The following is a 22,664-nucleotide window of genomic DNA, read 5'->3' as shown; positions in this document are numbered from 1 at the left end:
GCAAGAGAGGCAGATTTGGGCTAAAAATAAAGGACTTCTCAACAGGCAGAGTGACCTGGTTCCCAAGATGCACCAAGCCCCTGTCGTTAAGAGGTGTGCTGGCAGGGGCAGGGAAGTCCCCCAAGAGGCACGGAAGTCCCCCATAAGATGAATAAATCTCTAGAGGACCTGGAGAGGTTTCCTTTGGAGGAGGAAGGGTTTTGACCATGACACTCATGCCTGGAGCTATCCCATGGCAAGGGGGCAGAGGCCTGTGTGCCTCCAGAGAAGAATGAGGACCAGAGAAAGGAAACGCAAGAGAGGCAGATTTGGGCTAAAAATAAAGGACTTCTCAACAGGCAGAGTGACCTGGTTCCCAAGATGCACCAAGCCCCTGTCGTTAAGAGGTGTGCTGGCAGGGGCAGGGAAGTCCCCCAAGAGGCACTGAAGAAGGGATTTCTACCCCTAAGGCCCTCCCAGCTCCATGACCGTGTGATCCCACGAGGCCATCTGGGCTTCCAGGCCACGGAACTCCTCCTGTCCTGGGTTCGGTTCTGTCCCAACACCATCACCCAAGACCCTGTGAGCTGAGGTTGACCGTGCTGTATTCCTCCTCACATAGTCCTTGGGGATGTTGTTAATGCTCACCCCATTTCTCAGGTAAGAACACTGAGCCTCATGCCGAGTAGCTTCTCCAGAGTCAGAGCTCGGAAACGTCACCTGGGCTTGAAACCAGGCCCTTCAGACGCCAAAGACATCGCACCTTGGCCAGTCCAGTTCCAATATCCTGCGGCCCCAAGATTCTCTCCTGTGGCTGGAAACCACAGTTCTTCTTCCCCTGGGGCTGGACCACAGGGCCCCCAGTGCCACCACAGCCCGGCCCCGCCCAACCGCAGCGCCCACTCAGCCTCGCTGCAGTCAGCTCCACGGCTTCCCAAACACTCTCAACCAAGAGCAGCTTTTACCATAATGGTTCCCACGAGGGGCTGTCGGTCAATTTTCTTTGCTTGCTTCTCCATTTCTTTTAAAGGGGGATGCGGCTGAGGCCCAAATGGGACCGTTGTGGGCTGCCCCTCCCCAAATGATCTCCATGCTTATCTCACACTCTGACCACAGTGCATCATTTCAGTTTAATTTTATTTCCTCTTATAAATGGGCACAGCACAGGAAGTGTTAAAAAAAAAACAAAACAAAAAAAACCACAGTTCCTTCACAAGGCTGGGACAGGTCAGCACCCACAGTGGGGCAGGTGCCTTGGTTTCTTTTTCCAGTCTTTTTCCACCGCTTTTTCGTATTTAAAGTTTTGGCCATGAACTCAGGACAGGTATGGTTAATAAACAGGTTATGAGGGAGAGACGGGGCAGGGAAGGCCTGGGGGAGGGAAGGACAAACTCCCCCACCCCAGGCCGGGTTCTTGGAGGGACCTGTAGAGGAGAAAGGACGCACAGGAGGGACACTGTCTTCAGGGGGCTCTCTGGAGCCACACTGCTGCCTACGAAAAATATTTACATGCATTCGCCACGCTGGGGCTGGTGCGCCGAGTTGCCTGGTGGGCACCCGGGGGATGCTGGGGCCATCAGCCCTTAGATGGCAACTCTGGGGCCCAGCCTCGGCGTCTCTGTAAATCTGTACAGTCTGTGGGCTTCTATTTACAGGCAGGAGGCCTGGGTAAGCAAGTCCAGGGTGGTGGCTGTCAGGAGAAGAAATTCAGGAGCGCCAAGTAGGCAGTGCCCAGTCCTGTCCCATGAGGCAGAGGTGTGTCTGCCCCCTGTGCCCAGGGCCCCAGCTAGGAAGCCTGGACAGATGGCTTTGCCAACCCCAGGAGGGGCTGACCTGCCCGGCCCGGCCCCAGTGACCACCCATCTGCTTCCGAACAAGGGGACCAACCCTTCAGGGGAGGCATCCCCTCTGGCCCCCCGGGGAGACAGAGCTTGGGCTCCAGGAGTCACAGCTGAGGGGTGGCCCCAGCCCGCCTTGCACTCTCTGGCAGCTGAGGCCCCAGAGAGGCTGTCAAGCACACAAGTTCCCTCTTCCTTTGGAACTGGCCACGTTTCCCGGCAATGCCAGGGCCCTGCAGGACGCCCTCCCCAGGAGCACCGGGGTGGCTGGGGACATATTTGGGCAGGGCTTGCACGCATCACACCATGTATCCAGGCAGGGTGAGGCCTGCGCTCACACTGCACATAGGAGAGCTCCAGCTCGTCCTTTGTACCGCCCACTCTGGGATCGCTGCGCTGGACTTGGGCTAACTGGGATGGATTTGGGCTGATCGGATGGTGTGAAACTTCATGAAGGTAAAGCCTGGACATTTTTCTTGGTTCCAGGGCTCCATGAACGAGGCCCTCGGCCTCTTCTCGCAAATGCTAAGGACTCAGAGAAAAGGCCAGTGCCAGGAGGCCCCAAGTTAGAAGCCAGCCCACAGAGCATGAGGAGTTAGGCCTGCTGGGGCCAGGCTGGACCCATGCAGCCACTCTGAGCCCACTCCAGCCAGCCTACGCCCTGCTCAGCCGTCCTGTGCTCGACCCTGCAACCACCACGGGCTCCAGCCCCATGCCGAGGCTGTGCCCACTGCTGGGTCTCTTATCCCAGTCCCAGCATCCCAGAGCTCCCCTGGGTGGTCCAGATCCCCTCTCCTTCTTGCTCCCTGGCTTCTCAGCCTTGGCCTGCCCAGGCCTTCTCACCAGAGCTGCTGCCCCAAGACAGCAGCCCGCCAGGAAGCAGGGTAAAGGGAGGCTGGGACTTTGGTCTCTCCTGTCCCCCAGCCCTTACACTCCAGGGATGACTGAGGCCAGGTCACCTCCAACAGATCGTGGGCCCAGGAGGCCTCCCCCTACTCCTGCCCCTCAAAGAGTGGGACCAGCTAGGTTCCTCACCAGCCTCCAGGCCCTGCCAAGGGGGCCTGTGGGTCTGAAAGATGGGGCCCCAGCCTGGGAGTAGGACAGTGGAAAAGACAGGCTGCAAAGCTACCTGGGACCTCACTCTCACCGCCTCAGGCACCCCCAGCCCTCATCCTGCACAAGTCTATTGCCAGCGAGTCTTGAAAAGGGAACAGAAATAAAACCCGGGCTCCTGACTTTAATCTGGGTTGTGGGCAAGGGGTGGGGGTGTGAGGCCCAGACCATCACAACTCAGACCACATCCCTTGGCTCCAAGAGGCCCCACCAAGCACAGCCCCCATAGGAGATTTGTGACCCCACATTTAAAGTATCTACATAACAGGCCCCATCTGCAAGGGTAACAGAGACGGGGGAGGCGGGCTGTGACACCCCCACTTCAGCCTGCCCGCAGCCCTCGGCCTGGGGCAGTGCGTCTGGATGGGCTGCTTCCAGCTGCAGCCAGGACAACCGCCAGGTTGTCTGGCCAAATGAATGGGCAGGTGTCCACGGGAGGCCCCCAGGGGCCCAGGGGTGGGGCTGAGGTGGACCCGGCAAGGCCAAAGGGAGAGGGCGCAGAGGGCCCAGGCGCAGGGCCCACCCTCGCAGGCACTTTGGAGACTTGTGTCCTGGGAGGCAGAGTCGGACCCCAGCTCAGAGCAGGAGGGGGATGTAGGGAGCCCAGGAGCCCCACCACATGCTCCCTCCCCACCCGGGGCCTTCGGTCCTGGGGGACCCAAGCCCCCTCCCCAGCCCAAGGCTGAATTCCGGGAGCCAGCCTGCCTTCCTCAGCAAGTGGGGGACTTGCCCCCAAGCAAGCCTTTTGCAGGCTACAGAGGGGAGGGAAGCAGGCAGGGTGAAGCCAGGCTCAGCAGGTGTGCAACGTCCTGAGGGGGCTTGTGGCAATGGCCCCCACATCACACTTCACTCCAGGAAAGGCAAGTGTCCAAGTGTGAGAGCGGGGCTGTGTGGGTGAGACTGTGCATCCACGTGGGATTGCATCGGACTTGCCGGGGTCGGTGGCAATGTGGTTGGTGAGGGTGTCGTGAGGGCTGAGTGTGACAGGGCACCTCAGGGGACCCAATATGGGCTGACTGTTCTGGCCTAATGACACCCTCCCCAGTGAGCCTGAAAGCTGGAGGCAATGTGTGTGGTGTCAGGTGTATGGGTGGGTGGGGGGTGGGAGGAGTGTGGCAGAGAGGGAGGCAGGCCACACCGTCACCACTGGGTAACGATGATGAGTGACTTGCATTGTCATAAGCATTTGGGGGCACGTAAGAAATGAATAAACCTCTTTGGAAGAACGTGTGTGTCTGTGACATGTCTGGATTGGCTGGGTGGTCAAGATTGCATATGATTTTGTCACTGCGTGCTTTTGTCTGTGTGTGACAATACATGTGACCATGTGGGAGATAGTGTCTGTGCAGAGTCCACTCGGAAGGAGGTTCAAGCAGCCCAGCCCCTCCTCACCAGTGGCTGCCAGAGCACTCTCGGGAAGCCAATTCCTCAGGGGCAGACCGGGAAGGAGGTGAAGCCTGTGGGTTCATGTGCATCGGACAAGGGTGAGGGAAAACGACCCCACAACCCCAGAGAGGCCGGGACAATACAGGTTGGTGGTGAGGGGTACTGTCTCACCCACGCAGGGAGGGGGCCTGGGACAGAAGCAAGAGGTTGCAGTGTCTCAATGATTTCAAGGGCTGAGTTTGCCAAATGCTTGTCCTGAAAACCAGCCTGAGTGCCTCTCTGCCCCCAAAAGGAAACCTCAGTCAGCCCCGTGGTGCCAGGTTGGGGCTTAAGCCCCACCCCTTCTTCCACCAGCCAATCAGGAGTTTCTTTCCTCCTGTCCACCCGACATGAGGTTCTAAAGCCCCAGGCTGGTGGGGGCGGACAAGTGATGAGCTCATAAGGGCACAGTCTGGAGCAGATGGCAATGCCCCCTGTCCCTTGGGGAAGAGCTGTGTGAAGCCGGCAGTCTGGGCAGACCTTGGGAGGGTGGCAGAGATGAACTGGGGCCAGGCTGTCTCCCAGGCCCAGTCCCAGGGTGGGACTGGTGGCTCCGGGCCAGGGAGTAGGCGCAGGGGTGGCGCTGAGGCTACAGGGAGGCACTCTGGCTCCGCTAGGCGTAGAACTCCTCTTGCTTGTCGGGCTTCTGGTATGTGACGCTCGCCTGTTTGGGCTCCTCCAGCGTGTAGCTGCCCTCGTCCTTCTTCTTCATGCGGTAGATGAGCAGTGTGACCAGGAAGGCGGCAAAGAGGGCGCCCACCACCCCGCCCACGATCACAGCTGTGGAGGAAGAGGGCAGAGGTCAAGAGCCAGAGGCAGGGTGGGACGAGCTTAGAGCCTGAGGAGAGGGCAGAGGGCCCTGGGGGATGGGGGCAAGAGTTGGGAGAGGGCTGGGAATCTCAAACCTGAGACCAGAGTTGGAGTGAAGTTTGGAGTCAATGCTAAAACACCAGCACTGGCTGCCATTTACAGCCCTCACTGCAGCCTGGCACCGTTCTAATCACCTGTTCTCATCACACGAATGCATGGAATCCTCACACAGTGCTATGAGGGAGGTGCTGTGCTACGGTCCTCATCAAATGTTAAGATGCCATCGATCAGAAGACACTCCAGGATTTTACATACCCTTAGGATGGAAAAATCTCTGCCATCTAAACTAGGACACATCCCAACTGCAGAAGGGTTAACATAGGAACAGATGTGCACTTAGAATTGATTAAGTGCAAAATGATTATCCCCATTCCACACATGAGGAAAAGGGAGCCTGGAAAGGTGAAGCACCTGTCCGAGGCCCCGCCGCTCCTAAGCAGCAGGGGCCGCTTGGGGGCCCTAAGGAGCAGGGTTTGGACCATGAATCCACAGACTCTTCAGGAGACAAGGCCAAGGGCAGGTCCTCAGGGCTAGCATCAAGGGTGGGAGCAGATCAAACCAAGGATGGGACCAGGGATTAGGATCCAGAGGTTGCGGTCCAGGAGGGGTGAATCAGCATGGTCAAGGGCAGAGTCTGAGGAGGGGTCGGAAGGTGCTGAGGAAAGTGCTGGAGGTAGGATGGAGGTCAGACCCTGGGATAAGGAAGGTCAGAAGAGGAACCAGAGGGTACTTCCTGGGGTCCCCGAGTCCCCAGCTTTCCCTTCCTAGGAAACTAGGCTCCTAGGAAACCCACACCCTCCCCTCCCCTCCTGGGTTCCTAGATGGCAAACTGAAGCCCCACCAGCTGCCCCCTCTGGGCTCCTCCCAGGGCCCAAGTCTCACCTACGAGCACTTCCTTCCGCTCCAGGATGCTCTTCTGGGGCAGCTGAGCCGCCGAGCTGCCCGAGTCGATGGCATTGTCCAGGAGGCCGGGGCCTGGGCGGGCACCCTTGGGCAGCGTCCCAGGTGGAGGTGACGGCTTGGCCGCGGCCCCACCCACAGCCACCACCTCATTGGCTGCGTCTGGCTGTGTGGTCTCTTCCTCGGGCAGCTCAAAGTCCCCACTGGGTCCCCCACTCACTGGCACCTCTGTCTCATCCCGGATCGTGGTCAGGAAGAACTCTGGAGTTGGGGTCTGTAGGGAGGGTAGCATGAGCCCAGGAGCCAGGCCACAGTGCTGCCATACACACGTGCACACATGCCCACTGTCACCATGCCACTTCCCTGGTGGGGCTGACACTCCGTAAGCATGCACCATGTGCCAGGCCCTGTGCTAAGCACATCATGGGCATTTTATCCTCACAATATCCTCATAAAGAAGGTACTATTACCCCGAATTTATAGAGCAGGAAATAGGCCCAGAGAGGTTAAATGACTTGCCCAAAGACACACAGCTAGTAAGTGGTAGAAGCAGAACTAAAATCCAGAACTATGCACCTCCAGAATCTGTGTTCCTAACCACTATACTACATTGCCTCTATTCTCACCCTGGGCACATCCCGGTCCCCATCCCATCTCCATTACTTCCTCCTCCAGCTGCCTTTCTAACAATCCTTAGGGGGTTCCTATCAGGGACTGCTGCCTGGGGACAGCTGGGTGCAGCTCTTAAGTACGTGGGCCTGATCCTGGATCCATGTGCCTAGGGCAGGTGTGAGTCCCTTAGCCTGAAGGTCAGTCTAAGAGCACCACAAATCTCAATGGCTCCCACCACACGGAGGCAGGACCAGAGTCGGGATCATGGCAGGGATGTAGCTGCTTCACAAGTGGGCATGGAGAGCGTGGGTCTGGTGTCCAGGCCGAGGAAAGGCCGTGAGCAGAGGCTGCGCCAGCAACCTGGTCTCAGTGCCCCAGCACTGCCTCCCCTGCCTGCCTGGCCAAGCATCTGTGAAACACCAGGTTATCCCGACTGCTCAGAGGACAAATCCTGACTCTGCCATTGCTGCCTGTGAAGCCTTGGAAAGGGGCCTCACCTTTAAGGGAGGATGACGGCAGTGCCACCCCGTGGGGTGAGTGTGAGGGTGAGAGGAGATGGCACAGGTAACGTGTTCAGCACTGAGCCTGCCACCCAGGCAGCACTCCACGAATGTAAGCTGCAGTATTCCTCTCACACAGCCCCACTCTTAATCCCCCTCAGATGGATAATAACAATAACAACGATGATGATAACAAAAGTGAAACTTTTAGCTTACTTAGTATTGCCAGGCACTGTTCTAAGCACTTTGGATATGTCGGGAAACTTAATTCTCACAACCCTATGATTTGCATTCTATTATTTTCTCCTTTTCACAGATAAGGAAACAAAGGTATAAAAAGGATCAGTGACTTCCTGAAGGCACATGGCAGTGGAAGAATTCCAATCCAGGCTGCAAGGCTCCTGAGTCTGTGCTTTTAATCAGAACACGCAGGCCCCTGGCCCCTCCCCACATCAACACTCCCATTCACCCAGCTCCTTCCCCATTGATGTCTTGTCCTAACATCTAAAGACCCAGGCCTGGTCCCTCTTCCATCCCCATCCATCTCAATCTCTGTCCTCGTCCTGTAACTCACCCCCAGTCTTGGCCCTCCGGCCTCCTGCCTATCTTACCCTCCCCATCCCTGTCTGGCTCATCTCCAGAACCTCCTAGATCTCACCCCTGCCCAGCTCCGTCCTCCCTCCCCCAGGCCCTGACCCACCCTCCTCTGCTCTGATTCCCTGTCCTCTCCCCACCCGCTCACCTGAGCCACCTCCGTGGGTCCAGGGGCAGTGGTCCCCAGGGGCAGGGTGCTCTTCTCAGGGATGTCAGGCTCCTGGGTGGCAGCTGGCCTGGGAAGGGCCTTCGGTCTGGAGGTAGCTGTGTTGACCAGCCTGGGTGTTGGGGCCTCTGTGTCCAAGACAGCCACTGTGGTGGGAGGTGAGGGTACCGCTGGGGTGGTGGCCCGGGCCGTGGCTGCCGTGGTCAGTGGAAGAGGCAGCAGCCTCCGTATGCCGGTGGTCCTTACGATGGAGGTGGTGGCCGTGGAAAGGGGTGCTGCAGGGATGCTGGGGGCGGCGGTGGCCACTGTGGTGGGCACTGTGGCCACAGCTGGGGTCCCTGTGGTTGTGGCAGCAGTGGTTGCCGTAGGAGTGGAGATGGTGGTGGCTCTCTGGCTGGGCTCTTCTGGGACCTCTGTCACCAATGAGGAGCTGGTGGCTGGCTCTGGGGTGGGGCGCTCAGAGGGGAGCTCTTCAAACGGGGTGCCCACAGGCTGGATGTCCATGGTGGGCAGCACCACGGGTGTGGTGGACACTGCCAGGGCCACATCTGGGCTGAACCGCATGGCTGTCTCGATGCCCGACTCCTGCTCGAAGTCTGGAGGGTGAGGGGGAGAGGAGAGAGCTAGGGAGCTGGGTGATTTGAGGGGCATGAGGATCCCAGGTAAGCAATGGCCATCAAGATGGGGGCTCCCAACCCTCACACTTTGCATAATTTTCCCAGGACAAGATGAGGGAAAGGAGGAAGGCACAATGTAGCCAATGGTTACCAGTTGGCTGATAGCTAGTGAATGTTCCCCAACTCTTCTCTGCCTAGCCAAAAATTCTAAGGGACCACCTCCTCCAGGAAGTCTTCCCTGACTATTCCAGCCCACCCAGCCTGGAGTTTCCAGCAGGTTGAATCCAGGCAGTGGCAACTCAGGCCCTACTGGCTGCAAATCTTGCTGGAGGTTGCAGGGAGGAGGGGAGGAAGGGAGTGGCATTCTGGGAAGAGTCAGACACGGGTACAACCTACATGAACACACATGGTGGGTAAACTAAGGCTCCCCCAGAGGCACAGGCAGAGAGTAAGAGGAAGAACAAGCCTCTCCCACAAGGGATGCTTGAGCACTCCGGACTCCAAGCCAGGACAAGTGAAGGGAGGGCCTCGGGAGAAAATGAGGGGAGAGAGAGAGAGAGAGAGAGAGAGAGAGAGAGAGAGAGAGAGAGAGAAGCCACAGCAGCTCCCAGGGGCCTGAACTAGGCAGAGGAGGGGCGGGTAGGAGACAGGGAGGTTTGGAAGTAGAGATGTGACCCATCGGGATGGATTTCATGAAGATGAACTCACAAGAGGCTTACAGGAGTGGGCTAAAGTGGGAAGACTAGAGGCAAGGAGCTGTAGGTGGCCAGTTCCAAAGTGCACAGACCCCCACCATCCGTTAGGCTCGTCCTGCCCCCTCAGGGGGCCCAATCTCAACACACATCCCTTTTTACTACCATTTTTAGAGCTCCTTCTCTGTGCCAGACCCTGATGTCTTAAACTGAAGCCTTCCAGAGGCTCTGAGAAGGAGGCATATTTATCACCATTCACAGATAAGAATAGACTGAGAGAGGGAAAACGGCTAGAGGTGGCACAGCTATTTAGTAGCGAAACTGGGATTCGAACTCAGTGTGCCTCCCTGATCTCACGCTACTCTATTGGCCTTTCTGGACGGGGCCCCGGAACTGGGTTGTCCCAGGCACCCCGGAGGCACCTGCCGTTTTCCATCACTGCCCTAACCCTGCCCTTGGCCACTGCTGATTGGACAGAAGGGGGCCACCTGACCTAAGCTGAGCCAATCAAATGGTCTCTGCTGGGGATCGGCCACTGCAACTGAAAAGGGGCTACTGAGTTCCTCCAAGTGGTCACAACAGTACTGAAAACTGGGTTACTGAGGGGCGTCTGTGTTCCCTGACAGAGGCCAGAGGTCTGCAGGGGACCCAAGCAGTGCACAGAGAGATGCAGAGACAGAAGCAGTGGGGAGCTGGGAGTGCTAGGCTCTGAGGCCTCAAGGCCCTGGTTCCACCCCAGGAAGAGTGGCCTGCCCTTCCTGTGCTTGAGGTCCATGAGCTCCCCCTGCCTGACCTCCCCCTCCCCTACCCCACCGTTTAGCTGAGCCTGTGAGGGTTCTCTTCCTTGCCATCACAGCCTCGGATGGGGCACTGGAGGCAGACTGGCACTGCTGACACAACATGCAGGGAAAGGGAAGTGGGTACTTACAGCCCGAGCCCGACCCGGAGTAGAGGTCATCTAGCTCATCATCGGGGAAGGAGTCATCGTCCCCAGAGCCCTCGAGGTCCACGGGCCTCTCGAAGTTCTCACTGCGCCAGCGCTGAGCCTGGGGAGGGCAGAGTCGGGCACAGGGCTCAGCACCTGAGGCCAGCAGCCTGGACATGCCCAGAGGAACCACAGACACTCTCATGGGTCAAGTGACAATGGAGGGACAGCATCAGATGTGGCCTCCACAGGGGTAAACAGAGAGCTGAGGTAAGCCGCATTACCACTTCCTGCTTTGCTGGGTTGCTGTGAGCATGCAGCACGCTAATACGTGCTGAGTGCACCTCAAAGCAGCAGGTTCTCAGCCCAGTTAGCATTGCCCTCGGTGCACCCAGCACCATCTGCCCCCTTCCACCGCGGAGAGGAGGGAGGCCCCATTGCCCCAAGTCACCAGAGAGCATGTGATATGCTAAGATTCGGACTCTGCTAGGGACCCAAAGTCTCACACCTCAAAATCCCAAAGGTAGGGCAATAAGTCCCATTAGATAGACATGGGTGTTGAGGAGGTTTGGGGCTCTGGGAGGGAAGTACCTTGGATAAGTGGGGGAGGGAGAGAAGGGAGTGGGCTCCAGCCCTGGCCCTGGGTCCTCCCCAAAACAAAGTCAGCCTCCCTGTCTACACTCCCCCCAAAGTATCTCAATGCCGAGAGTCAGCTCAGGGCACGGATGCCACTTTCACTTCTGCCAAGGGTCTCCTGAGAGTTTTCAGGGGTGAGAGGGGCTTCTCCCAGGGTCCTGCTCTCCAGACCCAAGACTCCCCGCAAAATCAGAACCTGCGAAGGCCAGGTGCTGTGGCTCCTGGGCCTGGACCATCCCTCCCCACTGCAACCCCGGGCTGAGAGCCAGTACTAAGGACATCCAAGACAGGAGCGAAAACCCCCAACCACACTTTTGACCCTGGACCCAGACGGAGCCCAGCCACAGTCCCTGCCCCCTGAGAGCTTACAGAGAAAGATGACCTGGTGCTCAGATCTAAAGGATTAGCACTTGGATCTTAAGCAACTGAAATAGAGAGAGAAAGGCAACTCAAGCAGAGATAACAGAATAAGCAAAAGTTCCGAGGTGGGGAAGTACAGCCTATGCCACCAGAGCTGGGACTGACAGCCTCATCCGGGGTCCCTCGGAACCCCTGCAATCACTGGATTCCTACCACCGGGCCCCTGTCTGTTCCTGGAACATGCCTGGTCTCTCCCGCCTCTTTCACTCACGCTGCTCCCTCCAAGAGAACACCCTTCCTTCCCATCCCCTTATCCTCCAGCTTCCCTCCAGCTAAGTCCTGCTCCCCATCGCTTCTTCGGAGAAGCCCTCCTACTTTGATCTTTCAGAGCATCCTGTGTTTCTGAATTCACAACTACCACTACTTGTGAGCTGTGCTGGCTTGGGTATATACTTTTTCTGTGACTTCCCACCCCCACTAAACTACACCTCGATGGAGGCAGGACCGTGTCAGACACACAGTACGTATCAGGAAGTATCTGTTAGGGAACAGGTTTGGAGTTGGAGGATGTAATTCTGGGGCAGGGGTGGGGCAGGGACAGGCCGGAGTCTGGGGAAGCCCCATGACAGGCTCTCAGTGCTTGGCTGGTGACTTTTATCTTGGAAACTGGTCATGTTTTATCCTGACTGCACATCAGAATATTGTGAAAACAGAACCTGGCGGTTCAGCAGGTCTGAGGTGGAGTCTGAATATCACTACTGTTTGACGACATGGGGAGCCATAGAAGGTGTGTGAGCAGGAGAGGGGCTGGATTGGCACTGCGATCTGTGCTCAGACTCTCACACTCCCACCCCTGACAGGCCCCCTTCTGGACTTCCTATGGAGCTAGAGAGAGGATCCCAATCCTGGCTTCCGGCCCCGAGCCTCGACCACCTGCTCCAAAGCCCTACACAGGCCACGCAGGGCAGGAGGCCAGGGCAGGGAGCCAGGAGATTCCCCCCACCATACCCATTACCACACACACACACGCGCACACACACAGTCTCAAAATAATGAATTAATCAGTATTTACTTGCTACCAGTGAGTCATGGAGTGGAACAATTAGAGTAATTGCTCTGTGACTAATTGCTGGGTCTTCCTCCGTTTTAGACATTTCAGGAGCTCAGAGCAGCTACCATCCAACCTTCCCCAGACCCCATCTCTGCTCCCACTTCTCAGAAGAACAAATCCCCAGGACCTGAGGTGAGGGGGCCAGAAGCTCCCACACTAGCAGCCTCTACCACCTGGGCCAGCTAAGCTGGGGTCCCTTTGGAGACTTTCTGCTCCATTCTTAGGCAAGTAGTCTGAAGCCAGAGACGTGCAGCAGGATAGGGACGGGGCTCAGACTGCCTCTCCTGAGCAGGTCCATCTTCACTGTCTCTCCGTCCTTCCAGGCAGCCCAGGGAAGGTTGAAAGCCCTTTAGCTGGGAGGAGGGGTTCTAAGAAGTCTGTGGTCCCGGGGAACCCCAAACTGGGGTAAATGTGGGGGCCAAAATAGGGTGTCCTCATGATTCCACAGTGACCAGCACCACACACCAGCCCCTAACACCCTGCAAAGCCACACAGGCCCTTGAAATGACACACCCAGAGACACAGAAAGAACACATACAAACACACCCTGACACACACTCACCTAAAGGCAGAGAGAGGCACCGTGTGTTGGCGTGCCTTTGGGTGCAAACAGGTACGTGCATGGGGGCAGGCACTAGATGGGGGCACACACTGTGCAGCTCTGAGGCTCAGAGACAAGTACGGAACCTCTTGTGAACCCATCAGCCTCCACTCAGGTAGCTCTCACCTAGATACTATTCATCCCTAGCTCAGTAGCCATCGGCATGACAACCGTTACCATGACAACCATCTCCTCCGCGCTAAGGACCAGGAGCTCCAGATCCCCACAGAGATGGGCGGGGGGCAGGAAAGGGAGAGATCATGGAAGAACAGAGAGAATGATGGGGGTGGGGGGAGACACTGGATGGAGACAGAGATGCAAGGACAGAGGGAAGCCAGGAGGTCAGAGGGGCGGTGTGGGGGGACAGGGAGGAGGGAGTGGAGGGAGGACTGGGTGTGCGAGAGAAAGGGAAGGCAAGAGTGGGAGGCTGAGGGAGAGAATTCTCTCACATCTTAATTTAGCCTCACGCTCATCAGACAAAGCTGGGGAAGGGGCCACCTCAGTGATTTTCCAAACCTACATCCAAGAGAACATTCTTTCCAAATAATAAGCAGCCCCCAGATGGGGTAGAAGGGGTGATGGCCAACAACCCAGTCACCCCCGAGCTCACCCTGGGAAACTTAACACAGGGACACCTGAGACCTGGGGGGTGGGGGGTGGGGTGCATGATGCCATCTTGCCCAGCCCCCGCCAAGTCTACTAAGTGCCAGCTGTACCCCTCCCTGGGGGACCAGGGCTCACGGGGGCCCTCCCAGGAACACTACAGGGGTGCTGGAAGCTGCAGCTACCAGGGCTACAGAGAGGAGAGAGGAGAGAGATGGGGGGTGGGGAACTGAGCCTGGGAGGCAGCAGGGAAAGCCTCAGAAGTCACAAATGCCAGAGGAGGATGGTGAAAACAGCCTCTGACCCCGAAACGACCTCTCTATTTGCATAATTCCATGCATAATTAGCATAATTATCCATGCCATTCCCTTAAAGGAGAACTGAACTCAAATGGCAGCCTCCCCCTGACCCTCAACTGTGCCCCCTCCAGGTAAACCACACACCCTCCCATGCCTGATAAACACATCTGCACACCCAACCCAAGTGTGCGCACGCACACGTGCACACACACCAGCACAGACGCATACACGGTCGTGATCCACATTTACTGACCCTATAACCTGTGTACCCACCACAACTCACAGCCTGGCACATACCACCGTGGGCTCACCCGTTTACCGCCTCTCTAGATGAACACACAGCTGCACCCCTCTCCTCACCTAACACACCCCACACAACGTCCGTGGGTTGTGGCACACACCAACCCTCCCCACGTCCAAGCATGCCCCCTGAGTCACATATCACTGCCCACATTCCCCATGGCAGCGACACCCTCGGACTCTGACAAAAACCTCACAACCTGTAAACAATCTTTTCTCACCCTCACATCCCCACACGCCCCACACAGCCCACTGCGGAGGCCCCTGCACCTTCTGCTTTCTGCCACCACCAGTCCTGGCCGCGACACCCAGCCGGAGGCTCCCCCAGCGGTTGGTGAAGGTCTGAGCTCCCCCGGGGAGCTACTGAGGGTCCTCAGGGGGTTACAGAGGCCTCTGCCCACCACTACGGAGGCCCTGTCCCAGGTCAGGCACTGGAAGAACTCTACCTGCGCCGCCGCCTTCAACCATCACAGCCTCCCAGGATTTTATTATCCCCACTTCACAGATGCAGGCACCGAGGCTGGGGTTTAGAGCTGAGACATGAGCACGGATCCCTAGCCCCTGGAACCCTTGCTCCGAACACTCCAGGGTAGCCCCAAATCTGCTGCTCATCTGGGGTTCCTACACCTGTGACCCACAGCCCCTGGACATCCTCAGCTCAAAACTACCAACCCTCCACCCTCGCACACCATACACACGCCGGCACACGGCAAATACCCCAAATGCTCCCAAATACCCACTCCTGCTCCCCACATGCTCCACCCATGCGTCCCTGAAAAAGCACCCACTGCACCATACATATGCCCCATCTCAGACACCCACCAACAGGCCCCTAACACCTGCATCCCACTCCGCTCCACACATGCACACCATGCACACGCACCATGCACACTTTCCCTCTGGGGTATGTACAAGCACACCTACAATGCCAGGGTGAGACATGGCACCTTGCCCAATGGACTGGCACACCCCCTGCCATTTTTCCTCACTGCCCCCTTGCCACCATCCTACCTTGAGCTGACCCACAGCCTTGACCCAAAGAAGTACCTCAGGCTCTCTGACCTGATGGGACCAGCAGTGGCCAGAGCTGCCTGCCACTCGCCCGCCCCCACCCTACCTGATCCTCTCCATAGCTTTAGAAATGCTGGGATGGGTGGGTAACTTCCACTGCCATCCCTCTCCAGTGGGGTTGGGTGGGGGGGACATGTTCAGGTAGAAAGGCAGGGCATCTCCCTCCTCCGGCCCCCAGCCTCCTTCCAAGCCCTCCTTGGAGACCAGAAGTCTGGGGTCTTTCATGCCCAGCTCCCTCCACCTGCCCCCACCCCCATCATGAGCCTTCCCAGAGAAACAGGATAACACAGAGGTTAAAGCCAGAATGAATCAGCTCCTCCCCTCACTACCCATCGGACATCAGGCAAGTCACTGAGTCTCTTGGCACCTCAGTTTTCTCATCTGTAAAATGGGAATGCTAACAACAGTATGTGACTCATAGGCGTGCCATGAGGATCAAATAAGATCAAGCAGGTAACGGGCTGAGCACAGAACCCAACACTGCGAGCTGAATAAATAAATGTAGCTGTGATTATTGTTAGGTACATGTTAATATTTCCATTATGAATTCTGAAGATTTTATCTCATTTAAGCCTCACCAACCTCCTGAGGGGAGGAGAATCAGGATGATTACACCCATGCTGCAGATGAGGCTATTAATGCCCAGAGAGCCTAAGTGGTATTCCCAAGGCCACAAAGCAGGGGAGAATGCAGAGAGAGAAAAAAGGAGAGGTTGGATGCGGGGAGAGGAAGGGTGAGCTACAGAAACAGGCACGGACACACAAATTAGGTCAGCTGTAGGTGGGCCAGGAGCCCAGCACCCTGTGCAGTGCTAATCATGCTGCAAAAACTAAGAATAAAATCAAGTATAATTAATTCTGCCCGAGCTTCCTTCCTCACATTAGCCAGTCTCAGGCTTCACTCTCCTGGTGACTGGAGGCAATGTGAGCAGGGGTTGGGAGCCCAGCTTCAGGTTCAAGTCTTGGGTTCAAGTCCAGCTCTGCTTACTTGCTGGGTGACTCTGGGCGAGTTACTCAACCTCTCTGAGCCTCTGTTTGGTTAAATAACGATATACTCTTCATGGAGCTACCGTGAGAATCAAGTAAGATGATGCACCAAAAGCACTCCTGCTGCCCAGCACACAGCCGGCACTCAATAACCATTCGGTGGTCTTACCGTGGTACATTTTTCTCACTTTCAGGCCTGAGTGATGACTGAGTTCAGCTCTCCCTTCTTACAGATGTGGAAATGGAGGCTCAGAGAGGGGATAAGAGGCGCAGGTGGTGGGGAATTAGCCTGCCAAGCAGCACTCAGAGAGGTAAAGTGATTTGTCCAACGACACACAGTGACTTAACACCAGCTCCCAGAAGCAGGGTGGTCTCAGCTGAGCCCTCTGGATCCCCACAGGCTCCATCCCCACCAGCCCCCGTCCCCAAAAGGCCCTCAGTCCTGTGAGAACTCAGTGCCCCTCACGCTCACCAGCTCCAACCCGGAGACCCAGAGCATCACCACAGGAATGTGGGCCGGGGCCAGGCTCTGGGCAGCAGGACAGCCAGGGGGGCTACACAATGGAGAGCCTGGACCGGGAAGGGGGACGCTTCAGTCTCCACCCCCTACCCATCCACAGCTGCCCTGGCTGGGAACCTAGCCCCCGCCACATTCACTGGCTACCGGAGGGGTGAGGGGCACGAAGGCCGCATCTGCCAGGAAGGGGCCACGGAGCCCAAGTCCCAGAGAGCAGAGAGGTCTGGAGGAGGAGCAGGGGGAGGAAGGGCTGAGAAGGCCCACTTGACAGAGCCCCCCCACACCCAAAATAATCAGCAAAGCCCAGACACACACACTGTCACTGACTCACCCTCCCACCACCCTTATTCCAAATACCCACCCCCAGACCGCCCACAAGGGCAACTGAGAGGGCAGGAGATACCCCTCTGGGTCCATCCCACCTCAGCCAACTGCTCTGCAAGAGATATCCTGACAGCAGAGCCCTCCCTACCCCACACCCGTACTCCATCAGCTCCAGCCCACCACCTCCATCACCTTTGCCACTACCCACCCCTGTGCTCCCACTATCCTCTCCAGAACCCCCTTCCCCATGGTGGCACTGCTCTCATCAACACTGGACGAGAGAGCTAGCAGCATCCTGGCTCAGGAGGCCGCAGCCTCCCAGACCCAGACAAGCCCCCTCCCCCTTTCTCTGCACTTCCGTTGCCCCATTGGGAAATGAACAGGTTGTCCGCTTGGTGCTCTAAGTGCCTTTCTGATTTGGACACTCTGGGTGTCCAAGAATTCAGCCCTCAGGTCAAAGAGAGCCAGGGCAGTGTTATTTATAAGAGAGAAAAAGGGGAAATAACCTACATTCCCAATATCAGATGACTAGTTAAATAACTTAGGGCACAGCCACAACATGGAATATTATGCAGCTATCAAGAACTGTGTTTTCACAAATCCACCCTGTCTAAGTCATTAAAAGGCATAAATGCATAACGAAAGGCTTTTTTTTTTTTTTTTACTTGTTTCAAAGAATATGCAAGGACAGGGGAAAATGTACACTCTGGTTGTCAAGAGGCAATGCAGCACAGCTGTTGATAGGATCATACAAACAGTTCTGTTTCTCAATACCTGGGTGACCTTGGACAGGTATTTAACTCTCTCGGCCTGGTTTTCCTGGTAAACAAAGATAACAATAGCCACCTCGTGGGGTTCACTGTAGGAGACTTCGGGTGCCCACACATTAACGAACTGCTCCATAAATGTTGGCTATTAATACTATTATCATCATTAAGTTAAAAAATAGGTTATAAAAAAAATACGTAGAACTTGATCCTGTTTTAATGAACTCAATACCAAAGTGTATTTCTAAACACTGAATTCTAAGGCCAAAGGTTCCCAGAGGCTCTCTCTGGGTGGTGGGATTACAGGTAGTTTTTCATTTTTTACTCTGGACCTGTTTGTATTTTCCAAACTTTCTACAATAAACTCAAGAGTACTTTTGTTATGAGAACTAGCGCGCTCTTTCTGAGTCCCCACGCCCGCCGTGCCCTGGTCTCTGAAACCCCTTGGCGCCTTCCTTCTGCTGAGACCCCACTGGGGCTGGTCGTGAGCTATGAGCAGAGGAACCAGCAGGAAGGAAATGAACACAAAAGCCTCCAAGGGAGCTGGCAGGCCCGGTGGCCCGGAGCCTACGTAGCTGCACCTCACTGCAGACTGGCTGGCTTAGCAGAGCCCGGCTCCCTCCCCCAGCATTCACCGGCTGGCCACCACGGTTGGCTTACAGCGCCCAGACACCTCGCCCACGGGCTACCCGCCAGCTTCCTCCATCAGCCTAGTTCCCGGCCCACCAGCCCCGCCGGCCCCAGCCACGGTGCAGGCTGGCCACCCTACAGCTTCTCACTCTTGTCACCTATACCTGGACAGAGGATGGCAGCGCAACCCTGGGAAAACCAGCCCTCTCCTCAACTCGGGGCTGGGGCATTCTCCCCCCCCCCCCCCCCCCCCCCCGCCCCCCCCCCCCCCCCCCCCCGCCCCCCCCCCCCCCCCTCGCCCCCCCCCCCCCCCCCCCCCCCCCCCCCCCCCCCCCCCCCCCCCCCCCCCCCCGCAACCCTGGGAAAACCAGCCCCCTCCTCAACTCGGGGCTGGGGCATTCTCCCCCCCCCCCCCCCCCCCGCCCTCCACTGTCACTGCTCCATCCATCCCAGCCACCTGCCCTCTAGCATCACCCTCCCGGCCACCCTGACTCACACTGCTCATTTATTCCTGTCCCCAAGGCTGTGTCTGAGAGCAGGACCACCCACTGAGGCCCCCAGCTGCCCAGCCCCCATGCTCCTCCCACACTGAATCCTTTATGGATTCCTTCCAGGCCTTGCACATGCTGTTCCTGCTTCCTGAACACCCTTCCACATCTCTGCCTGACCAGCACCTACTCCACCAGAAAGTCAGTACAAGCAATATCTATTAAGCACCTACTGTGTGCCAGGCACTATTCTAGACACCCGGTGACCCAGTCAACAAGACAGGGATGCGCTCAGGACGCTCAGGCAGCTCAAACATTGCTTCCCCTGTGAGGCTGCCGCACGCCAACCACCCGCCTGTTCTGAAGTCCCTTCTTGGGGACTCTGCCTCCACCGTGTTGTCATTTACTGGGGAAGGAGGGGCCCCCAACCATCTCCCGTCACTCCAGTGGGCCCCTTCTACCAGATTCTCATGGAATGCACTTGGCCACCCTGGGAAGCAGGTACTACTGTCCCCATCTACAGGTGAGGAGACTGAGGAGACTGTTAAGCCACCAGTGGGGACACAGCAGGATTTTTCTCTGTAGAAGGCCTGGGGCCGTTATTCCCTGACCATGAACAACCGTTACACCTCCCACAGAGGGAGCACTCACTATATGCACATGTCCCATTTCTCTTCACAAACATCTTACTGGTGAGGGATTACTGTCGCCATTTCACAGATGGGCAAACCAAAGTTCAGAGAGGTGAAGCAACTGGCCCAAAGTCACACCAGCAATGGAGCCAGATTTGAACCCCTGGATTAGCTGAACCCTGAGGACCATGCTCTGCATACTGTAGCACACACCCACTCCCAGTCCTCACCAGTCTCCCCCACCAGGAATTTCCTCAAGGCGGGGGGCGGGTGGCAGCTTCAGAGTCTACACACCACCACCCCACCCTCCCCAACACCCTGCACAGAGACAGACAGAGAGATGGACTGTCTGGGAATGAGAAGAAATGGAAGACAAGCCCTGTTCCCATGACAGGTGGCCCGGTTCTGCTGAGCAGCCCCACCCACCACCCCATGACTCACCAACAGGTGCCCCTGGGATTGAGTCTCCAGGCTCTGTGACCATCCCTGCCAACGGACTTGGCAAGGGCCCACGTTTCCCAGAACAACCCAGTGTGGGGTTAGATGTTCTGGTCCTGGCTTCCAGAGAGCCCTGGTGAAGTTCCTTCACCTCACTGGGCCTCAGTGTGCCCACCTATGAAATGGGAATGATGATTCCCAACACACCAAGACACCATCTGTGAGTTGTTATTAGGCTGAGCAGTTATTAGGCAATTAGTAAGTGCTGGGGCATGACTTGGTGTCCCTACTCAAAGCTCACCTCCTCAGAGAGGCCCTCCCTGACCACCAAATCCATCCACGTGACCTCCCCACACACCCCATCACTGTCAACACCAGGCTTACTCCTCATAGCTCATCACTGCCTGAAATTAGCTTGTTTACTTACCTCCTTGTCTAATGCCTATCTCCCCCTCCAACAGCTCCTGGTGGCAGTGACTGGGACACAGTCGGCCTCCATCAATATTTGTTCAGTGAATTCTGTGAATGGGATCACCCTTACAGACCCACATTACCTACTTTTCAAATCACTATGTGATCCTGGGCAGGACCCTGTCCTCTGTCCTCAGTCTCCCCATCCAAAGTTCTCTCTGGTCCCTCCAAAATCCAACCAGGGCTCCAACTGCCCTGGGAGGCGGGAAGAGAAGCTGAGACTGACCCCAGCAGTTTTTCATAAAACAACTATGCAAATTATATACAAAAACATGCAAGACAGTAGGTTCCCAGCAGAGCCTACAGTTCTGGCCACGTTACAACCAGGCCTGGGCTGGAAGGACAGTAGCATTTACTGAGCACCGACTAAGCGCCAGGCCCCTTACTGATAGGACCAGGTGAAATGGGCCTCCTTACTCCATCGTCTCAGGCCAGGCAACTTGCTGGAGGTTACAGAGAACTCAGCTGGTGAGTCAAGATGGAGTTAAGGGGAGCAAGGCATTACCGGGGGCGGGGGGGGACTGGTAATGGGGAAGGGTCTGGAAGAGCAGAGAGAGACCCAATGCTGTGTGTCTGCTTCTCATCCCACAGGACAGGACCTAAGGAAAGGCAAGCTCAAAGGGCACAGGACACCTCTGCCAGATCTGAGGGGCCACCTGAAGCCAGGGGCAGAGGCCCCAGAGACCTCACCAGCCCTGGGGTTCTGCTGGGCCTCCAGGAAACCAGACAGACCCTGTGAGTCAGCCCGAGGCAGGCCCAGTCCTTCTAGCTGTGCTGAGACACCACACAGCTCTGCCGTCCTCCCCAGAGCCTCCCCAGGCACATGCTAGGCACACACCCTGAGAACACACAGCACACACACACACACACACACACACACACACACGAAATGTGCCCATCTGTGTGTGAGTGTGTATCCAGGCTCAGCCTCCTGAGGAGTCCGGCTGTGGTCTCCCTCACCCTCCCGTTTGCTAGGTTATTTATAACCAGCACAAACTCACAAACAGTGGAGATACAACTCCCCACCCCAGGGCTATTCTGCTGGCTTCTGAGCTGCTCCATTTCAAGGGATAGAACAAGCCAGACTCAGTATGAGTCATGGGGGCCTCCAGGGCCACCACCACCATCACCTAGATGGGAAACTGAGGCATAGAGCAAGGAGTCAGAAAAAAAACTGGAGGAGGGACTGGCGGAGGCCCCAGAGGCTTGCCTAGGGTCACATTCACCTCCAAGGCCACCTCCAGCCCCAGATAACACTCTCTGAGATATAGGGGCAGACGGATGCCCCAGCCCTCACCCTCATGTCCTGCATCCTGGGAGACAGGTGGGACCTTGCAGTAAGCAGGAGCTCTGAAGCTAGATTGCCTGGGTCCAAATCCCAGCACTGGTCCTCAGCGGCTGTGTGACCCTGGGCAAGAAAGTCCACCTCTCTGAGCCTCATTTTCTTCTCCTATGAAATGAACATAATAATAGTACCAACCTCAAAGGGTTGGGAGGATTAAATGAGATTATCCAAACAGGATCTCAGCCCAAAGCCTAGCTACCTCTTGGCTGGGCGACCTTGGGGCAAGGTGCCTGGCCTAAGCCTCAGTTCTCCCATCTGCAAACGGGACAACAGTACAGCCCAGAAGGTCATGAGAACTGAAGCAAGGGTTCTGACACAGAGTAGGTGGTCAAAACACAGATTCCTTTCTCTTTTCCTCTGCTCCCACGGGGCCCCGTGATTCCCTGACCACCCGCAGCTTCTCCCCTTGATAATCTTTATCTCCTGTCACTAAGTGCATGGAGGTTTTTACAGCTATGGTGCCACTGAATCTTCTAAACAACTCCTTAAGGGATAAATTCTCTCCCCAATTTTGCAATGAGCACCTGCCTTGTCAAATACAGGTGTTCTATAAATACCTGAGGGATGAATGGATGCAAGAATGAATGGGATCAGAAAGTCAGAAAATAACAAGTAGCGGTGAGAATGTGGAGAAGTTGGAAACGTCATGCACCGCTGGTAGGAATGGAAAATGGTTCAGCCACTCTGGATAACAGTCTGGCAGTTCCTCAAAAGGTTAAACATAGGGCTTCCCTGGTGGCGCAGTGGTTGAGAGTCCTCCTGCCGATGCAGGGGACACGGGTTCGTGCCCGGGTCCGGGAAGATCCCACATGCCGCGGAGCGGCTGGGCCCGTGAGCCATGGCCGCTGAGCCTG

General features: G+C 56.6%; 1 protein-coding gene across 2 annotated transcripts in view; it reads right to left on the bottom strand.

Moving 5' to 3' along the window:
* Nucleotides 1-1,120: 1,120 nt before the first annotated feature.
* The window catches only part of SDC3 (syndecan 3), a 38,112-nt gene continuing 16,568 nt past the window's right edge, over nt 1,121-22,664 (bottom strand). The window contains exons 2-5 of one of the 2 annotated variants that reach the window (XM_007128485.4): nt 10,235-10,352; nt 7,980-8,593; nt 6,108-6,399; nt 1,121-5,135 (exon numbers count right to left, since the gene is read on the bottom strand). In XM_007128485.4, coding sequence (XP_007128547.3) covers nt 4,969-5,135; nt 6,108-6,399; nt 7,980-8,593; nt 10,235-10,352 — 1,191 coding nt within the window. In that variant the 3' untranslated portion in view covers nt 1,121-4,968. Of the gene's footprint in view, nt 5,136-6,107; nt 6,400-7,979; nt 8,621-10,234; nt 10,416-22,664 lie in introns of those variants that run through there. The other variant, XM_028487058.2, reaches the window with a different exon arrangement.

The sequence above is a fragment of the Physeter macrocephalus genome, chromosome 3 (assembly GCF_002837175.3).
Source record: "Physeter macrocephalus isolate SW-GA chromosome 3, ASM283717v5, whole genome shotgun sequence".
Lineage (NCBI taxonomy): Eukaryota > Metazoa > Chordata > Mammalia > Artiodactyla > Physeteridae > Physeter > Physeter macrocephalus.
This window is presented reverse-complemented; position numbering and strand designations above follow the sequence as displayed.